The sequence below is a fragment of the Mytilus edulis genome, chromosome 9 (genome assembly GCF_963676685.1).
Source record: "Mytilus edulis chromosome 9, xbMytEdul2.2, whole genome shotgun sequence".
Taxonomy (NCBI): domain Eukaryota; kingdom Metazoa; phylum Mollusca; class Bivalvia; order Mytilida; family Mytilidae; genus Mytilus; species Mytilus edulis.
This window is the reverse complement of record NC_092352.1, coordinates 9,015,009-9,041,586: the sequence shown is the minus strand read 5'-3', so window position 1 is coordinate 9,041,586 and position 26,578 is coordinate 9,015,009. Positions and strand designations below refer to the sequence as shown.

Genomic DNA, 26,578 nt, shown 5'->3' with positions numbered 1-26,578 from the left:
AAACGAGATGATTTCAGCTTCCCAATTGTGAACTTTCCATTTCTATGTAGCAACATTCGAGCAGCGCCTGCATACAGAGTATATACCTCCTAATTGATCCGATATTCCCGCGCTTGTATTTCCTGTCATGATTTCCTTGATAGAGGGTTACTGCTCACAAGGAAGCTATTAAACCAAGAGTTCCAAATGGTGAAGTTGAAATTATCCCTTCGTAATTTTACAGACGAGTTGGTTGACCGTTGTGGAATAACCGTTCCACAGATGATATCGGATATGTTTCTTACGTCGTAACTATAATTCCCTTCCTTTTCATAAATGTGACCTACCGAATGAGACTATTTACCGTGTTTGTAATAACATGAGCAACACGACGGGTGCCACGTGTGGAGCAGGATCTACTTACCCTTTAGGCGCACCTGAGATCACCCCCAGTTTTTGCTGGGGTTATTGTTGCTCAGTCGTAAGTTTTCTATGTTGTTTTTTGTGTACTATTATTTCTCTGTTTGTCTTTTTCATTTGAAACCATGGCGTTGTTGAAGTTTATTTTCGATTGATGAGTTTGACTGTTTACCTGGTATCTTTCGCCCGTCTTTTTCTACATGATATGAAAACTAAATTGACGAACAAATTTCATTTATTCAAAATCATAAAACGCGAAAAAATACATTTTGCAATTAAAACATTTGACATTAAAGTTCAGATTTAAAAAGAAATTATAATAAATGATTAATACGAAGTTACATCAACAAAAAACACATTAATTGAATAAATTACAGAGAATAGCAAAGATGGGGAGAAAAATCTGCCCCACTAATAAACATACAAAGTTACATATCTACTTCTAAAGATAAAATTAAGGGAGGTATGCGGATTTGTTGCTGTATACATGTATATAACAATGCTGGAATAATGCATTGATGACTTTGAGCAATCTGCTACCCAGTTGTTCCCTTCCAAATATATTTTCTGTTTTGTTTGAAATCTTCTCTCTATTCTAAAATTGAAATTAAATGTACTTAAAAAGTAAAAAGTATTCATTACAGTTTTTATACAATGTGCGTCTTTAGCATAAAACATTCAACATGTTATCAGATTACAGCGGTTTGTTTATTTTGGATTCAAATCATTGATTTTCTGAAGTGTTTAAAATTAACAATGCATATGCGTTAGTTTACTTTTACAAAATTACTATAAATGGGAAGAATATTTCGTATCGTAATTTTTTTGTTATTATTGATTTCAATTTTTATGGGTTATTTGTACGTTTCTGTTTTGGTGAGTATTACTACGCATTCCGAAAATTCAAGATGATTGTAATGTTACTTTTTGACAAATTTTGATAGGTTTATCGTTCTTGTTATTCCCTTTTTGTTATATCTACCATTTGTAATTTAAGTCCTTTACAAAATATAAAACAAAAACTTTTCATAAAACTCAGGAAATTCAAGTTATGTGTGAGTTACTGTTACTTTGCGAACTATATTTCAACGAATAACAAAACCAATTTGATAAGTTGGAAACCTCCGTAGGACTAGAAAATTATTACAATACATTGTAGGGGTAGCATATTTTTTTGTTAAATCAAGCAAAACTCTTTTAGTTGTAAAAAAACCTGTTTCTCCTTATCAGAGACAAAACGCTGGCCTGTAATTGTACACATCTTTGTCTTTTTGGACCATTTATTTGTCCATAATTGAAAAGTGTGCCACAGCCCTGTATTTCTGTATTTCTATATAACTTACTTAATTACTGCCCTTGTACGCCATTAGCGTGTAGGGCACTAACGAAGATTTTTCACATTTGGCGGTGGTTGGCAGTGTTCTGTAGTGTGCCCATGTCTGGTTGTATCAAACATAAATAATCAAATGTTTTGCAGCCTCCAGAATTAAAGCTGAAACTTGGTTTTCACGTTGAAGAACAGTTAAATCCAAAAGGGGAAGGTATGTTTGACCGACAGAAATTGTGCTATATTACATATCGTATTATAAATGTCAATTGAATATACAAATGTGCTTAACTTTTAGGAATTTTTGATCCTCAATGCTCTTCAAATTCGTACTTTATTTGGTCTTAACCTTTTTTGATTCGAGCGTCACTGATGAGTCTTTTGTAGACAAAACACGCGTCTGGCGTAATAAAATTTTAATCCTGGTATCTATGATGAGTTTATTTATATAGAAAATGTCATATGAATGTTAATACCGAATATTGAATGACCACACTCGAATAAAAAGAGACACCAATGTAATCCTGAGAGGTCTGATCTAGGGTCTATAGGGTTATGGTTGATACGTGTGGAGTAGGATTTGCTTACCCTTCCGGAGCACCTGAGATCATCTCCAGATTTTTGTGGAGTTCGTGTTGCTTAGTCTTTAGTTTTCTATGTTGTGTCTTTTGCACTATTATTTTTCTGTTTGTCTTTTTATTATTTAGCCATGGCATTGTCAGTTTATTTTCGATCCATGAGTTTGACTGTCCCTCTGGTATTTTTAGCCCCTCTTTCATTTGTATTTAAAAAAAAAAGACGTCACATACTTGTTTACTTCATTATAAACATAACACCGATTTTTTTCATAATTCTTGATAACCTATCTGACGCCATTTTGGATTTTCTAGATAGATTTTCTGAAGGAATGTGTTCAGCTATCTACATCTATTTCGAACCGTACTTGGAAACATTTATTTTATTTTGAATAAAAAAATCAACCCATTAGTATGTGCTTTGATAATAATTATACTTTTGCAGAACCTATAATTATATGGTGGAGTTTCTTTTCAAATCACAGTACAAGTTTTTATGCAAGCTGTGAAGATGTTAAATGCTTCGTAACAAATAAAAAAGAATACCAAGACAACCAAAGAAATAAGGTATGAAAAGTATGTGTATGCCCTCGCCGCAGCGGAGGAGGCATTTAGTTTCGTCCATTTCCGTCCGTCCCAAAATAGGTTAACGCTCTCTAAACTCTAGTTTGCTTCAACCAAATGTTATGGTTACATACAATACTTAATTCTATAAAACACAGATCAAGTTCGAACTTAGGTGGAGTACACCCCCCGCATTTTGCATCAAGAAGTTATCTACATGCATAACAAAAGATCAGTTTGAGGAAAATTTGTGATACGTCTTTCACCTATATCGCGCTAAAATTTACTGTTGGAAAAACTATGAAGAAAAAAGGAACTAAATTGATGCTATAATGACGAACTATAAATAAAAAAAGCAAAACACTAATAAAGAAGCCATACCACCAAAGCCACAATAAACCGGGTGTGAATTAAGGTGCACCGAAAAGATCAACAGTTTATGCTCAACTAAAAACAACTGAATCGTTCACGGAAAATTTCTCACCATACGACATCAGCAACTTTATAAACTCAGTTAAACTTCCTTAACAACACTAAAACACAGTACAACAATATTTACCACCATGACATTTGGCCGGATGCCGATCTCTCGGTATTTGATCGGATATTTAAATGAAAAAACTGAATATTATTAATAACGTAGTTTCATATTCGTTTTGGTGTACACTGAATTAACTGGGAAAGTTCTTCAGTTAGATTTAAAGCCTGTAAAAATGATACCAGAATAGATACAACAAAGAAAATTATAATAATTCTTTTTGCTAAATACTTTATTCCAGGCTTTCTTGTTTGATGGCACATTTCTTAAGCCGAACGACCTTCCACTACCCCGTCAACCAGATGATTTATGGGGTCTATTTCAAGAAGAATCCCCGAAGAATAACTACTTACTTTCCCATTCTGAAGTCATGGACCTGTTCAACATTACCAGCACATTTAAGAGAGACTCAACTTTCCCAATACTGCTCCGTGATGTAAAAAGTATAGAATGGTTAGAGAGTAGTAAATATTTTGTACCAACGCCCAAGAAAAACAAATACTTAGCAGAACTATCTCCAGTAGTATATGTGCACAGTGACTGTAATCCGCCATCTGGAAGGGATGATTTTGTCAAAGAGTTGATGAAGTATATTAAAGTTGACTCCTACGGAAAATGTCTGCATAACAAGGACTTACCTAAAAGGTATGATAGTTAAAATAGACACATCATCTATTATTTTCATGCTTATATTTATGTTAAAAAAAGAGGGAAATATTGCCAGTGTAAAAACTGTGTTTCGGTCATGCATTTAAAAGCAAAAAAGTTGTCTTATTCTTTGAAAAAGGAAAAAAACACAAAACTTTTATTTTGTAGATGTATCTTATTTACAATATACATCTGTAAATTAAATTTTGAATCAATACTACAACATAGAAAATGGCGTTGTATCGACCTCTAACCACCCAAGAGACTGAACTGAGAAGTACATATAATCGTTTCTTTTATAGACTAGACCGTTAGTTTTCCTGTCCGAATTGTCATTTTGGGGGATTTTATAGCTTGCTGTTTGGTGTGAACAAAGGCTCCATGTTGAAGCCCGTACCATAGCCTAAATGGTTTACTTTTTTACAAAATGTGACTTAGATGGACAGTTGTCTCGTTGGCACTCATACCACATCTTCTTATATCTATTAACAACACGTCTGTAGCAATCGAATAAATAATAAAATTGAGAATGAAAATGGGGAATATGTCAAAGAGACAACAACCCGACCAAAAAGCAGAAAACAGCCGAAGGTCACGAATGGGTCTTTAACACAGCGAGAAAATCGCGCAACCCGGCGGACGCGGTCTTAAGCTGGCCCTAAACAAAAATGTGCGCTTAGTATAATTCAGATGTTTTGTTATCTAGTCTTCCAATTTGTTGAAAAAATTGACAATTATAGTTCATACTTAAGCGTGTTATGCATCTTAAACGAAAATGCATCTTGAACGAAAATGAATGTCTGCAACATCTTTTTAATTATTATCTAAAATCAGCAAAGAAGAGTTTTAGTAGATGTCGCATGATTCTTTCCGATAAATTTGTATCACTGCAGACTTTATCTGTGGATATTTATTCAGATATTTTAGGTGTAAATTTATGTACTTTTAGCTATCATTGAATGACATACCGTTACTAATTGCAAATCGTAAAAGTATGAATTGTTTATTAATTAGTCTATAAGAAAACCTGCAATATTTCTCAGCTTTTTGTTTTGTATAATGAATGCAATGTAGGTTCTCGGTGCAATTTGGGTCTGTGACTTTGCAGTAGGTTGTTTTCTATAATTGTTTCTCCATTTTCTCAAATGACCTAAATTATGTGACTAACATAATACATCTAACAGTGGATTTAAGTTTCCATCTTTAACAGCTTGACGAACTGTTTGGGGTTTCGGTTTCGAGTTCCCAAGCTGATCTGTGTATAGTTGCTGGGAATTGAATGTGCTTGATAAATCATTTTATAATAAATAGATACATGAAACAAAATATAACATGAATAATTTCAGAAGCATTTTCGGATATAATCAACAAATAACTGCATATGTCTCAAGTACTGTCTAAATGTGAAAAATTAAATTCAATCTATGACTATAAGATCACATTAATCATATACCCTTCCTTAACTTCTTGTCAAGAAAAATCAAAAATCATACATGAAATTATTTTGTTAGAAACTATATGAAAAAATTATTTCATGAACATTTTTAGTCTAATAGATCCCCTGCCTGGAATGTTTGATACAAAGTTCTACAAGCTAATGGCTAAATACAAGTTCACCCTTGCAATGGAGAATTCTATATGTGATGACTACATTACAGAGAAGTTATGGAGACCGTTACACCTCGGTTCAGTTCCTATTGTTTTAGGTTCTCCTAAAGTACAGGTATGAAAAGATCATGTGTTTAAAAGTACACATAGGCGCAATTGATCTATGAATTGTGTGGCAAAATGTAATGCTTTTTGGTGCAAATGCAAAGTTCTGCAATGTCATTCGCATCTTTTGTAGCGTCACCTGGTGCAGTAGTCAAATTCAAAACATTTTACATTTATATTATACTGTATGTAATTAACGCGAAAAAATACCCTTATGAAGATTCAGTTTTGGATTTGATGGTTGTTTGCAGCTGACATACCCCCAATTAACGGGGGCAACTAAAGTAACATTGTACAGTTATTCCTTTCTTCACATTCCATTCCTATCAATATGTTCTCGTATAATAATCAGATAGTAATAGACTGCACTAAGCCGTAACTACATGAACAACTTACTTTTGACATATTTTTAAAACTTATCCTGCTGGTATATGTGTTAAAAAATGAAAACAACTCGTTATTAATTCTTTCCGTCTTAAGCGCTTACAAACAGGATATAACAAAATAATTCTGGAAAAGTGAGCTTGTTATGATGAATTCAACAGCAATTCATTTGCACTCATATAGTATAGGTTCCTTCTGTTTCTAAATCAAAACAAAACTTCTGATTTATAACTTCTCTACAATAAAATTTTAAAATGCTAAAAATACAAATGGGTTAATTCTATTTTCAGGACTTTCTTCCGTCAAACCATTCAGCTATAATAATAATGGATATAAGCTCACCTAAAAAACTAGCTGGTTTTATAAAGCTCTTGAACAATAATGATGACATGTATAACGAATATACAGCATGGAAGAAGACAGGTGTCACCAATACATATTTAAAGAATGCTCTTCAAAAACGAAATTTCATAGATCCCCATTTGCGTTTCCAGTGTAATATTTGTAAAATTTTACATGAAAACAAAAGGAGAAAGACATCAGGACTTCCTATTTTTAGATACAGATCAAATCATAGTCATTATGGGTGTCCTGGTCCTTTGAACTTTGATCCCAAAGTTAAACCGAAACCTTTTGAAAGCATATATAGACATTTATATTATCAGTCTGTCTTTGAGGCTAAGGCTGTATCCCATTTTGCCAAGCTTAATCGAAAAGTAACTTCAAATGAATACTTATCTAGAATTTATAGCAACGTCTAGTTAAAGTAAGACTATAACATTTATAAATAAGTGTATCCGGTCTCATATTTATATACAGAAAAATATTGTGGCATATGCCCTTTGGAAAGTAAAGTATTATTTTTATGTTTATGTTTTCTTTTTCTTTTATCTGACAACTCTTAACACAAAATAAAACAGGTTTTATACACCATTTTCCCAGGGAATGACTGTACCAAGTAATAAAGAAATTCTGACAATATGACAATTGTTTTAATTTTATTGGTTGGTAAAGTCTAATGTTTCATTTCGTCAGATTTTAAGTACCTACATCTTTTTTAATTGACCTTGGAGTCGCTACATTTGCTATTAATATATACTTCTGTATAAATTTTTAACAAGTGGTCACTTTCACATCTATTCATGAAACACCCACCTCCCACTGGCGAAAATCCCCTTCCAAACCGTGGTTTAATTAACTTTTATCAAAAGGCTTAATCATACTATTCAATATTCATTTACTACATGATTGATTTTTTATGTCAAACATAAAAATACCTCAATCTTTATCTTAGTAACATCTGGACAATATACAGTGTAAACTTTATCGTATGACATCATTTTATGTTATTTTCATTGAGGGGGATATATGCAATAATCTGCAAATCCATATTCTTACAGTAATATTAAGGTCAATCACTTTGAATTTCATTGACTAACTTAACTGATCCAATCTAAAGATCTTTAATAGTCTCTGTTCATTTTACACATAAATTTTAAGACTATTGTTGATTTGGAGCTTGACCTTGACATACAATAGGAATGTGCCTTTTCTTGAATGTTGACTTTTGTTGTTAGGTTGCTATCACATTGTCACATTGAATAAAGCAGAGAATGGAAACGAGGGAAGGACACTGTTATGTCTTAGTATTTTGATACAATCTGTGCCAAAGATAACTACTGATACGTTTTCTAAGCCATAATCCTGTTTTCTTTTCCTCGTTTATAATTTATAGTATTTAATTCTTTTTTTTTTTGTCTTCGAGCCTTAAAGGTTTAACTATAGTAATGTTATATAAATACTTGCTAATAATGATTTTGTTAAGTCCAAGTTATTTTATATATACTTTAACTATTAGATTTTATCCTTTCATGTGCTTAAAAGTTTGTCTTTTGTTTGTTTCTAGTTTATTATGTAAGATTTATTGTACAATGTATTAGATATAGAATTATTGGGCACATAATGTATAAGTTATACAGTATTTCTAAAATAAGACCTAAAGTCAGGTTTGTTTAGAATTCGATAAAGCCACGGTACAGACGACGGATATATAAATTGTGTTTTATTTATGTCTGTGGATAAAGCATTCTGGATTTTTATTTAATATGTGGTGGAAATTGTTATTATCACGTTAATTGTTGGTAATTTGAACTTTTATTAATATAACAATAGCATAGGAATTCCAATAATATGTCTTTTTGACTAAGGGTGTGAGCTACATGTATTCTTCATAACGTTTGCAATAGCAGGGTCGTCCTCTTATAGAAAATATCAGAACCTATAAACGAATAATACTAAAAGCATCATTCCACTTTAAGAGGAGATTGGTTTCTCAAAAATGGATACCAAAACATTTCCTGCCAGACACGAAGACTGAATAATCCTTTGGATGCTTAGTGCAGACACATGTACATGTATACAAAAGCAAATCGAGAAAGTCAAATCCATAACTAGTGAAAGTGACCCGTAGATTCTGTACCTAGGCAGTGCATTTACTATATATTTGTTATATTTTTGTCAGATCTGATCCATTTGTCCTTTTGAACGATACAATATGTTTCACTAATCTAGTAAAAAAACCTCTAGTCATTAAACCGATCTACAAACATCAGTTTACAGTTCACCCAATACAAAAATTTCTACCAACATCGGAGTATAGTGCATGCCAATGTATAGACAATAATTTGATCGTCCGAATCCGTATTCAACCACGTGTGCAGTCAGTCATCAATGTTTATTTTGCACATCTTAAAAATCCATTTGCAGTCTTTACTGTAAGATACTATTGACCAAAGTAATCCGTATCGATAAATTATTGTATTGATGGTGAACTTGCTATATACATATTATTACCTATGATAAGGTATCAACAGCTGATGATATAAAATGCACAGGTAAAGAGAGATTTTCTTTTATTAATAATGAATATTTCACAATTTTTATGTTTGCGTTTCATCAGAAAATGTCATTTTATCAAAATACTTATCATTTGAAGTCTGTTTGCTACTCATGTATTATCCTAAAAAAATAACAGGCATAAACTTATGCAGATTTTGAAAATATTCAAACGATATATAGATAGATAAAGGCAACAGTAGTATACCGTTGTTCAAACTCATAAATCCATGGACAAAAAACAAAATCGGGGTAACAAACTAAAACTGAGGGAAACGCATTAAATATAAGAGGAGAACAACGACACAACACTACAATGTAACACACACAGAAACAGACCAAGCATCAGACAAAATCCCACGAGAATAACAAATATAACATCAAAACCAAATACATGAATTTGGGATAGACAAGTACCGTGACACGTCTTATCGCAATGTGAATTTACACTCAAAAATAAGAGAAAACAAACGACGCAACGTTAAAATGTAACACACACAGAAACGAACTATAATATAACAATGGCCAGATTCCTGACTTGGTACAGGACATTTTTAAAGGAAAAATTGGCGGGTTGACTGTGACCTGGTTTTGTGGCATGCCAAACCTCGCACTTTAATGGCAATGTTAAATATAACATTAAAATGACAACATAATATTACAGGACTACAATACAAATAAATAGGAGAACATATTAGACAAAGAAACACATGAATAATAGCTAACTAAAGGCAACAGTAGTATACCGCTGTTCAAAACTCACAAATCCATGGACAAAAAACAAAATCGGGGTAGTTTTTTTACAATTATTATTTTCATAAGATAAAGCCATGAGAAGAAGAGTCTTTACTGACTCATTCATCAATTGTTTTTTTAAGCATCACGTTTGCGTCTGTAATATACTCAACCTTTATTTTCATGATTGTCAATGAGACAAATATCCACCACAGTGCAGATAAAGTGGATATAAGCAATTATGTGCAACCGTATGGCCTTCAACAACGAAAATGACCCATACTATATAGTTGCTTATAAAAGGACCCGACATAAAAAAATACAAAACAATTTTATTTTTACAAAACAATTTGGTAAAACAAATATGACAGGCGTGAACCAACGACAACTGCTCAACAACAGGCTGTTGACAGTGGCGGATCCAGAAAATTTCATAAGTGGGGGCCCACTGACTGACCTAAGAGGGGGCCCGCTCGAGTCACGCTTCAGTGATTCCCTATATAAGCAACCAATTTTTTTCCTAAAAAGGGGGGGCCGGCCCCCCCTGGCCCCCTCTAAATCCGCCTCTGGTTGACTTGGGACAGTCACATAAAGAATGTGGTAGGGATTATGAGCATTCAACCCTCCCGTATGTTTTGAAGACTTTACAGAAAAAAAAGAGTTATCATTAGGTCAAAATAAACTTACAGCGTAATGGTTAAAAACAAGAAATAGACCAACAGACAAACAGACAAAAAGACAAACAAAAGACCACAAACCACAACATAGTAAACTAAAGTCTGAGTAACAAGAACCCAACCAAAACTTGGGCTGATCTTTTGAAAATTTAAATAATCTTGAATACACTTCTCGAATGAAAAGATATATGAATTAGAGTTTTTAAATCAACACACCAATAAAAGTAAGATTAATGACGTACATTGGATAGTCAACTAATAAACAACATAGATTAAACGTGTTTAAGCTGTGACGAATTAAGGTGGGTGGGATCAGTCTCTTTTCAAGTCATGCAAACGCAATAGATATATCGAGTTTCCAATATAATGCAATAAAAAAATGTTGAATGATTTTTTTAAATTGTACTTGTATTTGTTTTGAGAACGTAATTATTGATTATATATATTTATAAAAAGAACAGTGTTTTAATACGCAGCAACACCTGTAGTCGAAAATAGGGCGTTAAATCTTTTAACCGTTAAATAACTAATATGCAAGGCCTATTGAATTGCCAAATGTCTTTTCTATTCTACCGAACTCTTTTTCATGTGTTATTCCAGATATTTTCTTTTTTAACTCGATAGACTTACTTTGCTAAACATACTGCATAAGGCAAATGATCTGAAATAAAAAGGTAGGCTTCACTGCTTTAGGAAATTATTGATTTCTGTAAAAAGAATTTAACTTTCGAAATCAAAACACTTTTTCTAAATGAACATACCAGGGTAAAATTGAGAATCCGTTAAAAAAAAACTTATTTGATACTAGTAGGTTACCAATTCAACACTGTGTTTAGATCTTTGAATATGTTTTTCTTTGACTGTTAAAGTCATCTCTATACTAAATCCTTTGGATGTTGTTGATTTTTAGGTCTTAGATAATTTATTTAGTTGTTATTGGCTTGAACTACATGTAGCTGTCGATAACTGCGAGTACTCACATATATGTACCTCGTGTTTTTGTTTTTAGGGATGTATAAATACCCAGCCACGTCCGGACTGTGTGTTTGTTAGATGTTTTTCTGCCTTGTATCGATCTAATAAGTTAAGCCTTTTCAACTGATTTTTAATGTTGTACTGTAACACCATTGTCCCAGGGGAGGGTTGATCGTTTACAAACATATTTAACACCGCCACATTCTTTAAGTGCTTGACCCATGTCAGGAGCCTGTTAGTTCAATGGTTGTCTGTCATATTTGTTTTTCGTAAATTGTTTTGTTATAAATTAGGCCGTTACTTTTCTTATTATTAAGATTGAGAATGAAAATGGGGAATGTGTCAACGAGACAACAACCCGACCAAAGAGCAGAAAACAATCAAATGTCACTAATGGGTCTTCAATGTAGCGGAAAAAATCCCGCTCCAGGAGGCGTGCTTCAGTAGGCCCCTAAACACAAATATGTACTATTTCAGTTATAATGGACGTCATTCTAAACTCCGAAATATATAAATGAACTAAAATTAAAAAGCACACAAAACTAACAAAGGCCAGATGCTACTGACTTGGGACAGGCAGAAGTGAAACAGTTTTTTTTTAGATCTTAACCCCTCCCCCTTATGCCTCTAACCAATGTAGATGAAACAAACACACAGCAATATGCACAGTAAAATTCAGTTCAATAGAAGTCCGAGTCTTGAATGCACATATAGTTGTCTGTAATTGCTTACATCCACTTCATTTTAACTTTGACGGAAAGTTATCTCATTGGCAGTCATACCACATATCCTTTTTTATATGTTTTTTTTTTATATATGATTGCAATGTACTTATATTTGTAGGAAGTGGCGAAGATTAATTCTATATTCAGTGATTACAACAATAGTTTTAGTAGTTGGTTCATATTGTTATGAAATATTTTTAACTGGTAAGTTTAAGATTTTCCTGTACCAATAACTTTTATGTAAGATGTCGAAGGAAGTACCTCAGTCACGGATATTCATCTAAAATACGCATTTTAATTACTTACCTTTTGCAAATCTTGAGTTTTAAACATATTTAATAAGTAATGTTTCTTAGTTAAGGTGGTATGGGTGTCTTCGCCATCTTGGATTGTAAAAAACAGAGAATCTAAGGTCCGTATTTTCTATCAAGTTAGCAAAATTTGATGCGGGAATGCAGATATTTAATGTGAATTTTCATTTAAAAGAAACAATTTATAAGAACATAACTTATAAATATTAATATTGTTACAAGTGTTGATTATTTTTGGTTGTTTTTAAATATTTTCAAATTGGCATTTTAAGGGGAGATAACTCTTAAAAAGTGCATTTTCTGAAGGACTCTACATGGAATTTTTCTATTTTGTCTTTTAGCCGGAAAAAACGTACGGTGACCCTATCTTTTCTTTTGCTATTCTCAAAGCATTGTCTGAAAGCTATGTTTTCCTAATTTATTTTACAATTCTATCATTTTGTTTAGTTTCTATTTACAAAATTGTGTTTTTTCCTGTATAATCCATACAAAATCTGTCATTTTGTCACAACCTGTAGCTTGAGAAAATGCGCGGTGACCTATCATTTTTATAATATTTTTGAACATGTATCAATAGATACTACATTTTGGCAAAGTATAAACAAATTCTATCATTTTTATTTTAGACTCCAATACCACCTTAAGTAGCAAATTTAATATATATTAAAATAATAAAGTAGAAATTGTTTTTAGGTGAAATAAAAAATACTATAAGCCCGAAGAGCATTTTTTCGATATTTGATTTTAAAAATATATCGGGAAAAAGGCTGACTCGGACTTTTATTTGCATAGGTATTACTTTGGTCTCAAATCAAAAGAAAAGAAATCTAGAATCTGCTTAAATTTTGGTAATGACCTTATGTGAACTATTAAGTCTTATATGAAAAGATAAATGCGTGTTATTGGGCAAAAGATTTTTCCTTTTAGAAAAAACAGTAAGGAGTCCGAAAATCTGACACACATTCTAAAACCTCACCTAAGTATACCCTTAAATTCTCATTGTTTTCTTATCTTTAAATCCTTTTCGCCAGATATACTTTAAACTTTACACGTTGTGGTTGATTATTTCAAAAACATCTTATAATAAACAAGAAAGAAACAATTTTATTACTTTGTTTAATCTTCAGTTTATAATGATTTATATTTTGTACATGCTTACATATAATACAGAATTGCATACTGTATACATTCTAAAAAGAAGATTAAGGATATCGTTATATCGGAGAAACGATAATATTACGAGCTTGAAAGACGGAGGGTTCTATTTCTAATATATACATGCCTTGGACAGCTCATTAATGTCTTGAAACCATTATTCCTCATTTGCCTATCATGACTCATTGCCAAGTACTTGTCTAATAGACAAATAAGAAAAATGCAAAATCAGCAACAAAAAACTCAATAAAACAAACAACACCATCCATGACCAAAAATAAGTAATACTAAAGATTGAGAGACAAAAAGAAGTAAAATTCTAATGTTTTTGTCTTTTAAGGAATTGATAATTGTGATAGATCTTCGATAGGTACGGTCCTATTAATTCACAAATTTTCCAATCTAATTAAAATATAGTTCTCTGATTTCGTTATATTAAATACGAACACGCGAGTCAATATGGATTATCATTTTAATCAGATGGCAAGTTTTCTAAACTCAGTGCGGTTTCGAATTTGTTATAAATTATGTTAGAATTTTTGTATTGTCAATGCCGTTTTATTTACCCTAAGAACTCGTGTTCTGTGTCATTTGCTTGCTGTTTCATTAGTGAACATACAATATCTTCTTTAAAACATTAAAGTCTTTAATCAAATTGTCTTACTGTATTAATCAATGTTACGATACTTTTAATTAGGAATACGTTTGGATCCATTGATTTAATTAAAAGTATCGTAACATTGATTAAGAAAGTAAGGAAATTTGATTAAAGACTCTAATTTTACTAGAAAAATTCATAAAAAACACATTTTGTTATTCAGTTATCTGTATTGAAATGCAACGACATAAAATAGGTGTCCTTAATGAAAGACTGTGAAACGGGTATCTCCATTTAGTTGGAAGAAAACAAATGTTTTACCATTATCTTATACTTTTCTGTACAGTCATCATACTGTAATGTTTTAATTGTTCATTCATCCAATCTCAGTCTGGGTTAATATTATATAAATATGATATATATATGATGCATGAACATGATACGAAGAGATCTAGAAAAAGTTATAACATTTTTGTAGAGAAATCATTAAGAGACGTCTGTACGAATGAAGATGACTGTGCAACAAGACAAACTAAAGATATGGAACTTAATAGGGAAAATTTGGAAATCTTATCCAAGCAAAGTCATGCTGAAAGTAATACACCCTTGAGTTACGAATCGAGTCCTAATAGTGAGCAAACTTTAGAGAGGAGTAATGAAAGACATCCATTTGTGCCGGTTGATGACTTTAAAGGGAAGGAAGAGTTCGAACAACTTGATTCAGAACCTACCTCCACAACAAATAATCCAAATTCTAACGAAGATTCATATCAATATCCTTTACTTAGAAAATCAGGACTATCAACAGACACACAAGTTCAGGGAATAGAAAAGCAGGATCAAGTTGCAACATATTCAACACGTGATAATATAAAACTGTCAAATATACGAAAACAAACTCCTGCTATACCAAAATTATTGTGGTGGGACTTTTATTCACATGGCACAGGAAAAGATGACGTCATTACTTGTAAACAAGGTGTCAAATGTCACGTGGTATCAAACCGAAATTGGACTGATCACCCAGATACAATGGTAAGAAAAAATAAAAATAATATGTTAACCCTTCCTGAGCAACATAGATCGAGCGTCCGCGGTTTCGTTAAGGGTTCATGTTGCTCAGTCTTTAGTTATGAACTTGATTGCCCTTTTGTTATCTTTTGTCTCTCTTTTAATGAGATCACAAACATCTTTTTAAAAGGATATCTCGATAGCCAAAATGATAAGAGTACAATTTGTAGTATTACTTCCTGCACTGATTGATGTCAGTTGAACCAATTCACGAAAGTTATTTAGGTGAGTGTTTTTTCTGTATTGATTATTTTGTACTTTTATAATGTATTTTTAGTTATTCTATTACATGCAATTAGTTTTGAAAGACAAACTTCAAGTGCTTAAACACAGATTATTTATTCCCGCATTACATAAATGTGGCGGTCATAAGTGTTTACTTCTTTATGAGCTATTTTAGTACAGGATATTGGTGATTTTTTTGTCTTTTTTCAATTTTAACTGATGTTTCCGGCAGGTCTTCGTATGTCTTTTAGAAATTCTCAACTCTGCTTAATACCATATTATCACAATCATTCTGGTTTAACAACTATGATGAAACTTCTTCATATATCAAAGAGAAATTGAACTTAAAAAAACTCATCTAAGCAATTATTTAGTAGTAGAGAATCCGATGTAATGAGACACAAGCAACAAACCGAAGCCAATATTTGTATTGATAAAACTTTATATTGCTATATTCTCTAAGGATGTACTTAGGTGAGGGCTAGGAATTTTTGATGGTATATTCTCTAAGAATGTACTTAGGTGAGGGCTATATTCTCTAAGGATGTACTTAGGTGAGGGCTATATTCTCTAAGGATGTACTTAGGTGAGGGCTATATTCTCTAAGGATGTACTTAGGTGAGGGCTATATTCTCTAAGGATGTACTTAGGTGAGGGCTATATTCTCTAAGGATGTACTTAGGTGAGGGCTATATTCTCTAAGGATGTACTTAGGTGAGGGCTAGGAATTTTTGATGGTATATTCTCTAAGGATGTACTTAGGTGAGGGCTAGGAATTTTTGACGAATGTTCGATAAAAGGTAAAATATTTTGCCCCATGACATAATTTTCCGTTTCATATAAGACTTCAAAATCTCATAAAAGGTCATTTACTAAAGTGTAAGCCGATTTTAGATTTCTTTTCCTTCGATTAGAAATCCAAATAATACCCATGCAAATATACGATAAAGTCCGAGTCGTCCTTTTCTCAAACCTATCAATATTGTTTTTTTGTTCTTTCACTAATTCACTTCTGACTTATAGTCTAGATTTATCACATTTCACTCAAGTACATCCTTTAAGAAAGGAATTCCATTGGAAATACAGGGGTTGACTATTTCAATATTACGTTACTGCCTTCGATGAAAAGTAGGAATATAACTATTATAATGAACAATGCTAACAAGATGTATTGGTATCAGATTTGGAAGATTTGATTGATACCTTTTAGAACAAGTTACACTTTTAGTACACTCAAATGCTTTGTGTTGATTGTTAGTTTTCTGAAGAAGTCTAATGTTCCAATGAATCAGATCCTTTTACGGTTCCACAATTCCATGCCATTAACCCAGTTTGAGGGAGATATATCTTAGTAGGTTTTAACTTAATGTTTGAGATATACACTATTACACTTTGCATATAAACATTCTTCAAATCTCCGACTTAAATGATGGCAAAGTGGGGATACATGTAACGATTTATTTCTATCCTATTTTTAGTTCTACATGGAATGTTAGTTAATAGTGACATGATTTAGCAGTGAATTTTATCAACAAGTATTTCATGAGTATTTGTTTCTATTTCGTAGGCAATCATTCATTATGGAACACATTTTTATTTCATGGATCTACCAAAACATCGAAGAAAGGAAGTCACGTGGGCTGTCATTCACGAAGAATCTCCGAAAAATGCCGATTTTCTATTCAATCACGAAGAGATACTATCTCTTTTTAATTACACTGCTACCTTCAAACGTGAATCTGACTATCCAATCACTACTCATTTTCTACCAAGCATGTCCTACCTACAGAGTAAACAATACCTTGTGTCAACACAAGATAAAAACAGGTATCAAAAAGAAGAAAATTTAGCGGCAATATTTTATATTCATAGTGACTGCAATGTACCTTCCAACAGAGATGTATACGTAGAGTTACTACAGAAATTTATACGAGTAGACTCGTATGGTAAATGTAACAATAATAAAGCTTTGCCAGACAGGTATGTATAATTTCGTGTATTCTCAACAGAATATATTTCCTTGTTCTTATATTGTAAAATAAAATTGAGAATGGAAATGGGGAATGTGTCAAAGAGACAACAACCCGGCCATAGATCAGCCAACAGCAGAAGGTCACCAACAGGTCTTCAATATAGCGAGAAATTCCCGCACCTGGAGGCGTCCTTCAGCTGGTCCCTAAACATATATATATAAACATATCCTATATTGACTCTTAAAATTCAAGAGTCTGTATGAAATTGAGGGTAAATTATATGGCCTTCCAAATACCGTTTCGATCCCTAACATCACTGAAGAGACATATATTGTCGAAATCTAGATCTGGTGTACAAAACAGGTGGCTTTTGCACCAATTGAAATTTCATTTGCGCCACAAAACATATTTATTTCACTCCTAAATAAAAGACTTCATCTGCGCCCATAAAACGGGTTATTGTATAAGTATTATATAATAACTATTCAAACTAGCCTATATATAATTTGTTCGCAAACATTACACGTTTTCCCCCATATCACGTCTAAAAGGTTAATGTAGGATAACTTAGAAAGGCATTACCTGCAGCGTTATTCCATGTTGATTGAAGCTGTAAAACACTGTTTCTTTTCTTTTATGAACTGTTTTATCTGTATGTTTTTTTTCATAAAAAAAGGACTTATTTCCTTTGTGCATCTCAGACAGTCCATCCGTTGTCACTTTGCAAATGTAAACTTAACCAAAGTCGATTTCCGGACGTAATGAGAAATAGTTTGATATAACTTGCAATCCCGTAGCCAGGGGGTTCGGACGAACACCTCCTTGAAGACTAATAAGCACTGTTAAAGTCAACGTTCTGTTCGAATTGTGACGGTTAAAGTCGTGTTCGTGAGTCAAAATACTCTCTTGGAAATTTGGAAATTCCTCGCTACGGGCCTGACTTGTATATGGATAACTCTACAAAATTTAAAATACGTGGAAGATATCAATTTTCAGTTATGCTATCTGTAATTTTGGAGCAAATCAATAATAACCTTGTGGTGCAAATGTAATGCGCTCGTAGAAATTGGAAAAAAAAGAAATGAAATGCCAGTTGTTCTTGATTTGCATTCTATTACAGTTATTCTTCTTTGTATTCATTCATTTGAACTAGTACTTTATCTTGCAGTTTAACATTCGGTAAAAGCATGGCCCCAATGACTTCCAAAGAATTCTACGAACTTGCAGCCAAATACAAGTTTACTTTAGCAATGGAAAACGCAGTATGTGATGATTATATAACTGAAAAATTATGGAGACCATTTCATTTAGGATCCGTTCCTATAGTATTTGGATCACCGAAAATTAAAGTGAGTTATTATAGTATTTACGATGTTTTAAAATCTTCACAAGACTATTTTACACGCATGCGTGTATGTAGGAAATGTAACTATATCCTAGTGCAATTATGATGCAATAAATGCATTAGTCTTTGAAGCTGAAAATTCTTTTTGTAATTGATTCTCATTGAAATATCTTCTATCCTTTTTCGAATTCATATATCAAATTTATTACAAAGCATAAGTCTTATCTAATCAAACTAATTAAAAATATTGCATTACGGGATTTTCCGGTATTGTATACATGTGTACTATTAAATAAATTAAATTGCTGAAGGCTTGATATAAAAGAACACATCAAAAGTCGCACAGTATTTGCTGTAGTTGCATAGCGTTTATATTTAAAACAAGTATAAGGATTTGCTAGAATTTTAAACGAGACAATAATTTAAAACCATCAAGAATGTAAATAGTTACGTATGTAAATAGTTACAAGTCATTGTACTTTATTTTTCAATGAGCAAAAACCAAAACTATATATACTTTATAACAACAAAATGAAAAGCAATTAAAAGGGAACTTAACTGCCCGATTTGAGCTTCTAACGTGAACTAGAAACCAAAATACATGTAACATATACAAACCTAAACAACCAACGCAAATCGGGCCGCTGATTTAGGAAAAGCACATAAAGAGTACCTATTTTATAGGGTAATGTTTAAGACAAAAGTGAAAAAAGTCAACTTGATTTTATATCTTTACAATGGTGTCATGTAATATCTCAAACTTATATAAAGATGACCGACGATATTATCTATGACAATAAAAAAGCGAAGTGTTACTTATACAGATATTTCAACTGTAACCACTACTATAATAATAAAAGTTACGTCAAGGTATTGGAAGAATAATCTTTATTATACTGATTTTATTTTCATTATTTTTCAAGGTATTTATTTATATTTTCATGTTTTCAAATGCTTTGATATTTCTGTATATATCGTAAAATGTATCATCTTTATAAGGCAATTTGCTGGCTTTTGTACAAAATATCAATAGTATAATTCTTGTCATTTTATAATATGCCTATCAAGTTTAGACATTTCATAATTTGCCTAATAATTTTGTCATTTAACAAGATGCCTGAAATTAGAAAACGTATGCTTGTAACATGTATATATATTCAAAAGAGTTTACAAAACAATTCAAAATTGAAATAATCAAAATAGTAAACGATGCCTTACTAAAATTACTTTATAAATTGGATATGTTGATGTTATTTATAATTTGGATATGTTGATATTATTTATATCAGACATTTAATTCTTAAAATTTCCTCTTTGATCTCATAGGATTATTTACCAAACAAGAAATCTGCAGTTGTCATAAATGATTTTGATGATGTGGAAAAGCTTGCAGCCTTTATTAAATATTTAGATAGAAACGATACTGCATACGAGGAATATTTACAGTATAAAGAACCCGGAGGTTTGAAAAATACTTTCCTGATTGATTCAGTAAACAAAAGAGAATGGTCGAAATACCATGATCAGACAAAACCATTTTATTCGCTATTTTCTGGGTTTGAGTGTTACATTTGTGAGGAGATGCACAAAAATATCGATACCATTAAATCAGGAAAAGTACTTCCGATAAAAATAGCCAAACTTGACCATTATGGCTGTCCACCACCGAAGAGGTTCAGTGATAAAGGTCAATATACTGTAATTGACCCAAGGTTTTCATATTTTTGGTATGAAGGAAAGTATAGAGCAAAAGCTTTCCGGTATTTTTACGATAAGAACTTAAATTTTACAGAAAAAGATATAGCTACTCTGGCTAAATCGTTTCGTCAAGAATATATGGATGATGGGTAAACTAACTTTACCATAACATATGGGAATGAGGAATACTGTTAACCTGGAACTCAGAAAAAGCAGCCAGTGCGTGCTATAAGCTCGGATCATAACAAATTAATGATACTTTATTGAAAGCAAATAAAGAAATTACAAAAAATATCTTAATTTGACTAGAAAACTAGTGCAATTTGCTTTGAACAGAAACACATCATTATTTTTTCCCTGAAACTTTGATTTATACATGTATTCTCATGGTAACTTAAAGATGGAGACCTCAAGGGATTTGCTGTATCCTTTTTACAATTTAAAAGTCAACAGAATTAAGATCGAATGCAATCTATACAACTCTGTCGAATTATTACATCATGTTTCAAAACTATTTTATCGATGTAAAGATTTAAGTTGAAAAGGGTACACTGTTGACTGAAAGGAAATTCTTGACAAAAAATCAAATACACACAGTTTCCGTTCACTAATTTTGTTCGCATTGTATCAATTCATTTAATTAAAACTGCTTAAAATACAATTCCTTTCATATTCTTAATTATTCAGGGTTAAAGGGGCACTAGCTACGATATATATAAAAAAAAAAGTATGATTTTTTTTTAGATCAATCATTAATCAAATTGGAATAATGAAATAATAATTTGCTTTTAGCAATCAATTTCCTTTAATTTTGTTGAAATAAGCGATTAAACATAATTTTTGACTGATTCACTTGCAAGTGAAAACGTCATCATCATTCTAACCGGTATTCATGTGAACTTCAAGTTAACCCCTAGCTAGAGATTGACAACGCATGCATTGTACGTGTACTGGTTATTTAAAGAAAAAGAATGTCAACAATGAAAGTGAAACTACGGTAAATCATTTGATTACTAATTCGATGCACATAAAATCATTCTTATATGGTTAAAAACAATGAGAAACATCTATTTTTAATCTATAAAATAAAATCAAACAGACCTATAAAAATGCAATTGCACGTGTTGGTTTAATCTATTCGTATCTTTATTTTTGTTTACATCGCTTATATGGTCATCTGAGGTCAAATCGATAGTTAATTAGATGGCGTTTGGACTAAAATACACACGAAACGAACCTATATATTATCTACCCCATGCTCTGTAAACTGTTTATTTTAGACTTTTGATAGTTTGGATAAATGTTTTCCATTGTTATAAACCAAATATGAGAATTTGAGTCAAATCGGTTACAATGAATTTGACAGCTAGTGCCCCTTTAAAAGGGAATATAATTTAATTTGGTTTCAATTCATTACTTAGAATGATAATACAAATAATCAAAGAGACGAATGTGTCTCTTATCTAGAAAAAGATTCAGAATGTATATGTCTGAATTTTGTATTTAACCAAAATGGAGAAAATATTATACAAAGCCATTATCTTATATAAACCTTTAATATAAGAAAACTGGTACAAGTAGTGATATATCTCTATAAGCATGATAAGTACACTCTATTGCGTTCTTCAATGAGTCGTTCAAACGGAAGTGTTTTAGCCGCTTTAGTTTATCTTTTATACATAGCCTGTGACATTCATTAGTTAAAATGTGAACCTATTCTTTAGGAGGTAATTATAATAGTCAGATGTAAGTTGTATTGATGTGCAAAGAGGGGTAATTTACTTGGTAATTTATTAATGCCGTGATTTTGTGTCACATCACATTTCTAAAATCTGTATCGTCAAGTTGACCATTTTAACATAGAAAAACAAGTATATTCCGACAAAATTTCAACATACTCAAGTTGTATTAAAAGATGTGAGACAAAGTAAATTATGTTATACATTATGTTGTAATGGAATTTATCCTTGGTCGTTTCAGATAGACAAATTATCGATTCCATTCTAGTAAAGACGCAAGAATAATGTACAGACCATGTTTACGCACGTTTCACAAACGTGTCGAAATACTACATGTATAAATCAAGTTATTAGAAATTATTGGCTTATATAATGTTGATACTTGTGTTTTGCATTCCATAATGTCATGATTTTATCTGGTAGCATGTTCCTCACTACAAGTCTTTTGGATGTTGAACTCCGCCACATGTTTTAGGAGCCTGTATGTAATTCAATAGTTGTTGTTGATTGATCCATGCAATATTCCATTTTGGTTTATTGTTTGATATTTAATCAGTTACCGGAATAATGAAAAACAACCTCTAGCCTTTGTTAGTCTTGTGCGCTTTATAACTTTGGATCATTTATATGTTTCAGAGTTAAGTGTGGATTCCATTTCGTTGAACTAGATTATGTATCAGCAAGCCCATCTCCGGCTACGGGAAAACTCTCGCTTCGTTGAAGCTCATATCCAATTGGATGCTATGGGCAATTTTTTTCTTTAGATGGGTTGTTATCTTTTTGAAAGAATTTCCGTTTCCGACTTCAAACCTTTTCTATTTAGAATGAGAGAATATGTTGTATGATTGCCTATGAAACATCTCTTCACAAGAGACCAAATGACATTGAAGTTAAAAACTATAGATCACCATACAGCCTTCATGTATTATCTATGCTTCAAAAACTAAATCATGATGACGTTCTATGAAATTATGGTCGTTATCAAATCCTATACAAGAAAATCTATATAGTTACGTCTGATCCTATTTCCTGTCTTGTTTCTTTCACCATAGTCTTTAGCAGTGATTGGTCTACATGATTATAAAATTATTCCCAGTTATTCCTTGGGGAGGTTAAGACTTGTATAAAGAGTCACACAATAGGTCATTTGTTTGAACTTTATAAACTACATCTTTCTTGTCATTATTTGTGTCAGAGCAGCAGCTCCTTTATGTAACATGGATCGGTCATTTGGGAATGTGTCCTTATTTCGAAGCAGTCATACGTCTCCATGTAGATCCATTTACAGACACTTACTGTATATAGAAATAGATTTATAATTGGAATGTAATGTCTTTTTAATTATGAATAAACAGTAGATATTATTTGAGCTGTTTGTTGATGGAGTCAAATCATTGGTGTATTCTGGTATAAAGGAATAGTATGAAAATGTGGGTTATAAATCATTGTGACAACAATTAAACGACAAAAATAACCACCTGAACGTTTAATGATGAACATTAAAAAAATATATGATTTATGGAATATACTTATTTAATGCTACTAGAATATGCGAAAATTGGTTGTGTACTAAAAACTCTCTAATAAGTTCTATTACATAAAAGGTTTAGTTCGTTACTCATTACTGTTTTGATTTAAACAATGAAGCATACGCATGGGATGTTGTGCACGAATTAGACGAACAAGAAAGTTGACTGTCCCTTTGGTATCTTTCGTCCCTCTTTTCTTTTGATATAGAGAAGTAAATCATAAACAACTAGCTAAATAGTGTGTACGCCAGACGCGCGTTTCGCCTACAAAAGGCTCTATATATAGATATAGAAAGATGTGGTATGAGTACCAATATGACAATTCTCCATCCAAGTCACAATTTATAAACGTAAACCATTATATTGGTCAAGGTACAGTCTTCAACACGCAGCCTTGGCTCACATCGAACAGCAAGCTATAAAGGGCCCACAAAAATTACAAGGGTAAAACTAAATGTCCAGTACATGGCACAAAACTACAACCCAAATGACAGTATAATCAAAACAGACATACCAGTATAGAGAACAATGCGAGGCATCAACAATTAAGGTAGCTAAAATGTCTATTTTTATGCTCCACCTACGATAGTAGAGGAGCATTATGTTTTCTGGTCTGTGCGTCCGTTCGTCGGTCCGTCTGTCCGTCTGTCTTTTCGTTCGTCCGTCCGTTCGTTCGTCCGTCTGTCCCGCTTCAGTTTAAAGTTTTTGGTCAAGGTAGTTTTTGATGAAGCTGAAGTCCAATCAACTTGAAACTTAGTACACATGTTCCTTATGATATGATCTTTCTAATTTAAAGCCAAATGAAACTTTTGACCCCAATTTCACGGTCCACTGAACATAGAAAATGAAAGTGCCAGTTTCAAGTTAAAATTTTTGGTCAAGGTAGTTTTTGATGAAGCTGAAGTCCAATCAACTTGAAACTTAGTACACAGTTCCCTATGATATGATCTTTCTAATTTAATGCCTAATTATATATTTTACCCATTTTCACGGTCCATTGAACATGGAAAATGATAGTGCGAGTGGGGCATCCGTGTACTTTGGACACATTCTTGTTCATCTAAGATTTTGAAATAGGTGGTAACAATCGGTCTAGATATTTAATTAAGGTCAAGGATCAGTAAATGGGCTATGTCGCAGATTTTTGCTAAACTTTTGTAAACAACCTTGGCTCGTTTAGCTACAACTGCAAACCGAAAAATAATGCATTTATATCATTTTTCATCTGAAATATTACAGATTGATTTCTTTCAATATGGTTGATTATTTGTATAGAGAGCACATAAAATCGCCGAACAACCATTTTAAATTTGTTTAAAATCATCAAATCGATAATTTCTACTCCATAGATTTTTCTTAAAAACTACATGTTTATAACCAACAATATAAAATAATCAGATGGCCAATGACTTCGGGTTGTGTCTTATAAACTATTTGTTGCCTTGTTGGTAGTGAAAAACGGCAAAAATTAATATCTGACAGCCTGCAATGCGATGACGTACGATTATTTCGACATTTTGTGGATTTTTTTTAACAATTAACACAGCTTTGAACGATATGTCCCGTAAAAACGAAGTCGGTGACCCTATCTTTATTATGCATCATTAAAACGGAAATGTATATATATCAGTCTCATGTAAGTATTTGTGTATTGTAAAATGTATTAAAAAAAATATATATGTTATTCTTCAATGAGACAACACTTGACGTTTAGCAAGCAACAATTCATAAATAATCAGAGACGACAATCCTACAACACAGTGTGCAGCTAAACAAAGTTATCCATACAACAATGTACATTCAGAAACATGTGCGTGTACTAGTTAAAAATACAAAATCAATTTCAGGAAATTCTACAAATTTTAAAGATTGCAACAATTGATTTGATAATTTTCAATATTTTTCTCATAAAACATAACGGTATGAAAAAAGTAAAATCACAAAAATACTTAACTCCGAGGAAAATTCAAAACAGAAAGTCCCTAATCAAAATGGAAAATCAAAGGATAAAACACATCAAACGAATGGACAACAACTGTCATATTCCTGACTTGGTCCAGGCATTTTCAAATGTAGAAAATGGTGGATTGAACCTGGTATAGCGCTAAATAAAGGGAATAGTAGTATACCGCTGTTCAAACTCATAAATCCATGGACAAAAAACAAAATCGGGGTAACAAACTAAAACTGAGGGAAACGCATAAATACAAGAGGAGAACAACGACACAACACTACACCTCTCACCTTTATGACAGTGGCATCAAATTCCGTTATTTTTACAACGATGCGTGACCAAAACAGACATACTCGGTAAAATAGTCAAAATATGGTTACAGCAGTCATCATTGTGTTACAATCTCAAGACAAACAAAAATATAAACATATATGAAGCACCCATTGTCTACTTCTGATGGTCAGAACATGTATGATATTGTTTGATCTAAAATTGAAGCGTATTTCATTTTTTCTATAACATTTTGGGGACGTTTTGAGATAGCCAAGGCTATGGCGTCAACAAATCAACGGTAAGAAATCCAAGTGTATAATAAAGAATCGTGTAAAATCAGACTAAATTTTCTACGTATGGGTATTGTCTTGTTGAATGAAGTAATGAAAAAATCTGTCAGTAGTTGACCATGCAGAATATTATTCTAATTTATTCTTTAATTGCCATTTCGTCAAGGGATTAATTACACTGACACTGTGGTAGAGGTAATGTATAATTTCAAATTGCTTACAATTTAAGACACTTTATCGTTTCAATGTTAAGCATTGGACA

At 32.1% G+C, this 26,578-nt stretch overlaps 2 protein-coding genes across 2 annotated transcripts; both read left to right on the top strand.

Moving 5' to 3' along the window:
* Window positions 1-358: 358 nt before the first annotated feature.
* On the top strand, window positions 359-6,909 carry LOC139489423 (alpha-(1,3)-fucosyltransferase 10-like). Its single transcript, XM_071275744.1, has 6 exons — window positions 359-460; window positions 1,877-1,940; window positions 2,747-2,868; window positions 3,645-4,048; window positions 5,600-5,774; window positions 6,439-6,909. The coding sequence occupies exons 1-6, from the start codon at window positions 359-361 to the stop codon at window positions 6,907-6,909; spliced, it is 1,338 nt and encodes a 445-aa protein (XP_071131845.1).
* Window positions 6,910-8,955: 2,046 nt separating this feature from the next.
* LOC139487595 (alpha-(1,3)-fucosyltransferase 10-like) lies at window positions 8,956-21,192 on the top strand. Its single transcript, XM_071272493.1, has 6 exons — window positions 8,956-9,042; window positions 12,274-12,359; window positions 14,698-15,254; window positions 17,083-17,495; window positions 18,657-18,837; window positions 20,160-21,192. The coding sequence occupies exons 1-6, from the start codon at window positions 9,035-9,037 to the stop codon at window positions 20,682-20,684; spliced, it is 1,770 nt and encodes a 589-aa protein (XP_071128594.1). The 5' UTR covers window positions 8,956-9,034; the 3' UTR covers window positions 20,685-21,192.
* Window positions 21,193-26,578: the final 5,386 nt, after the last annotated feature.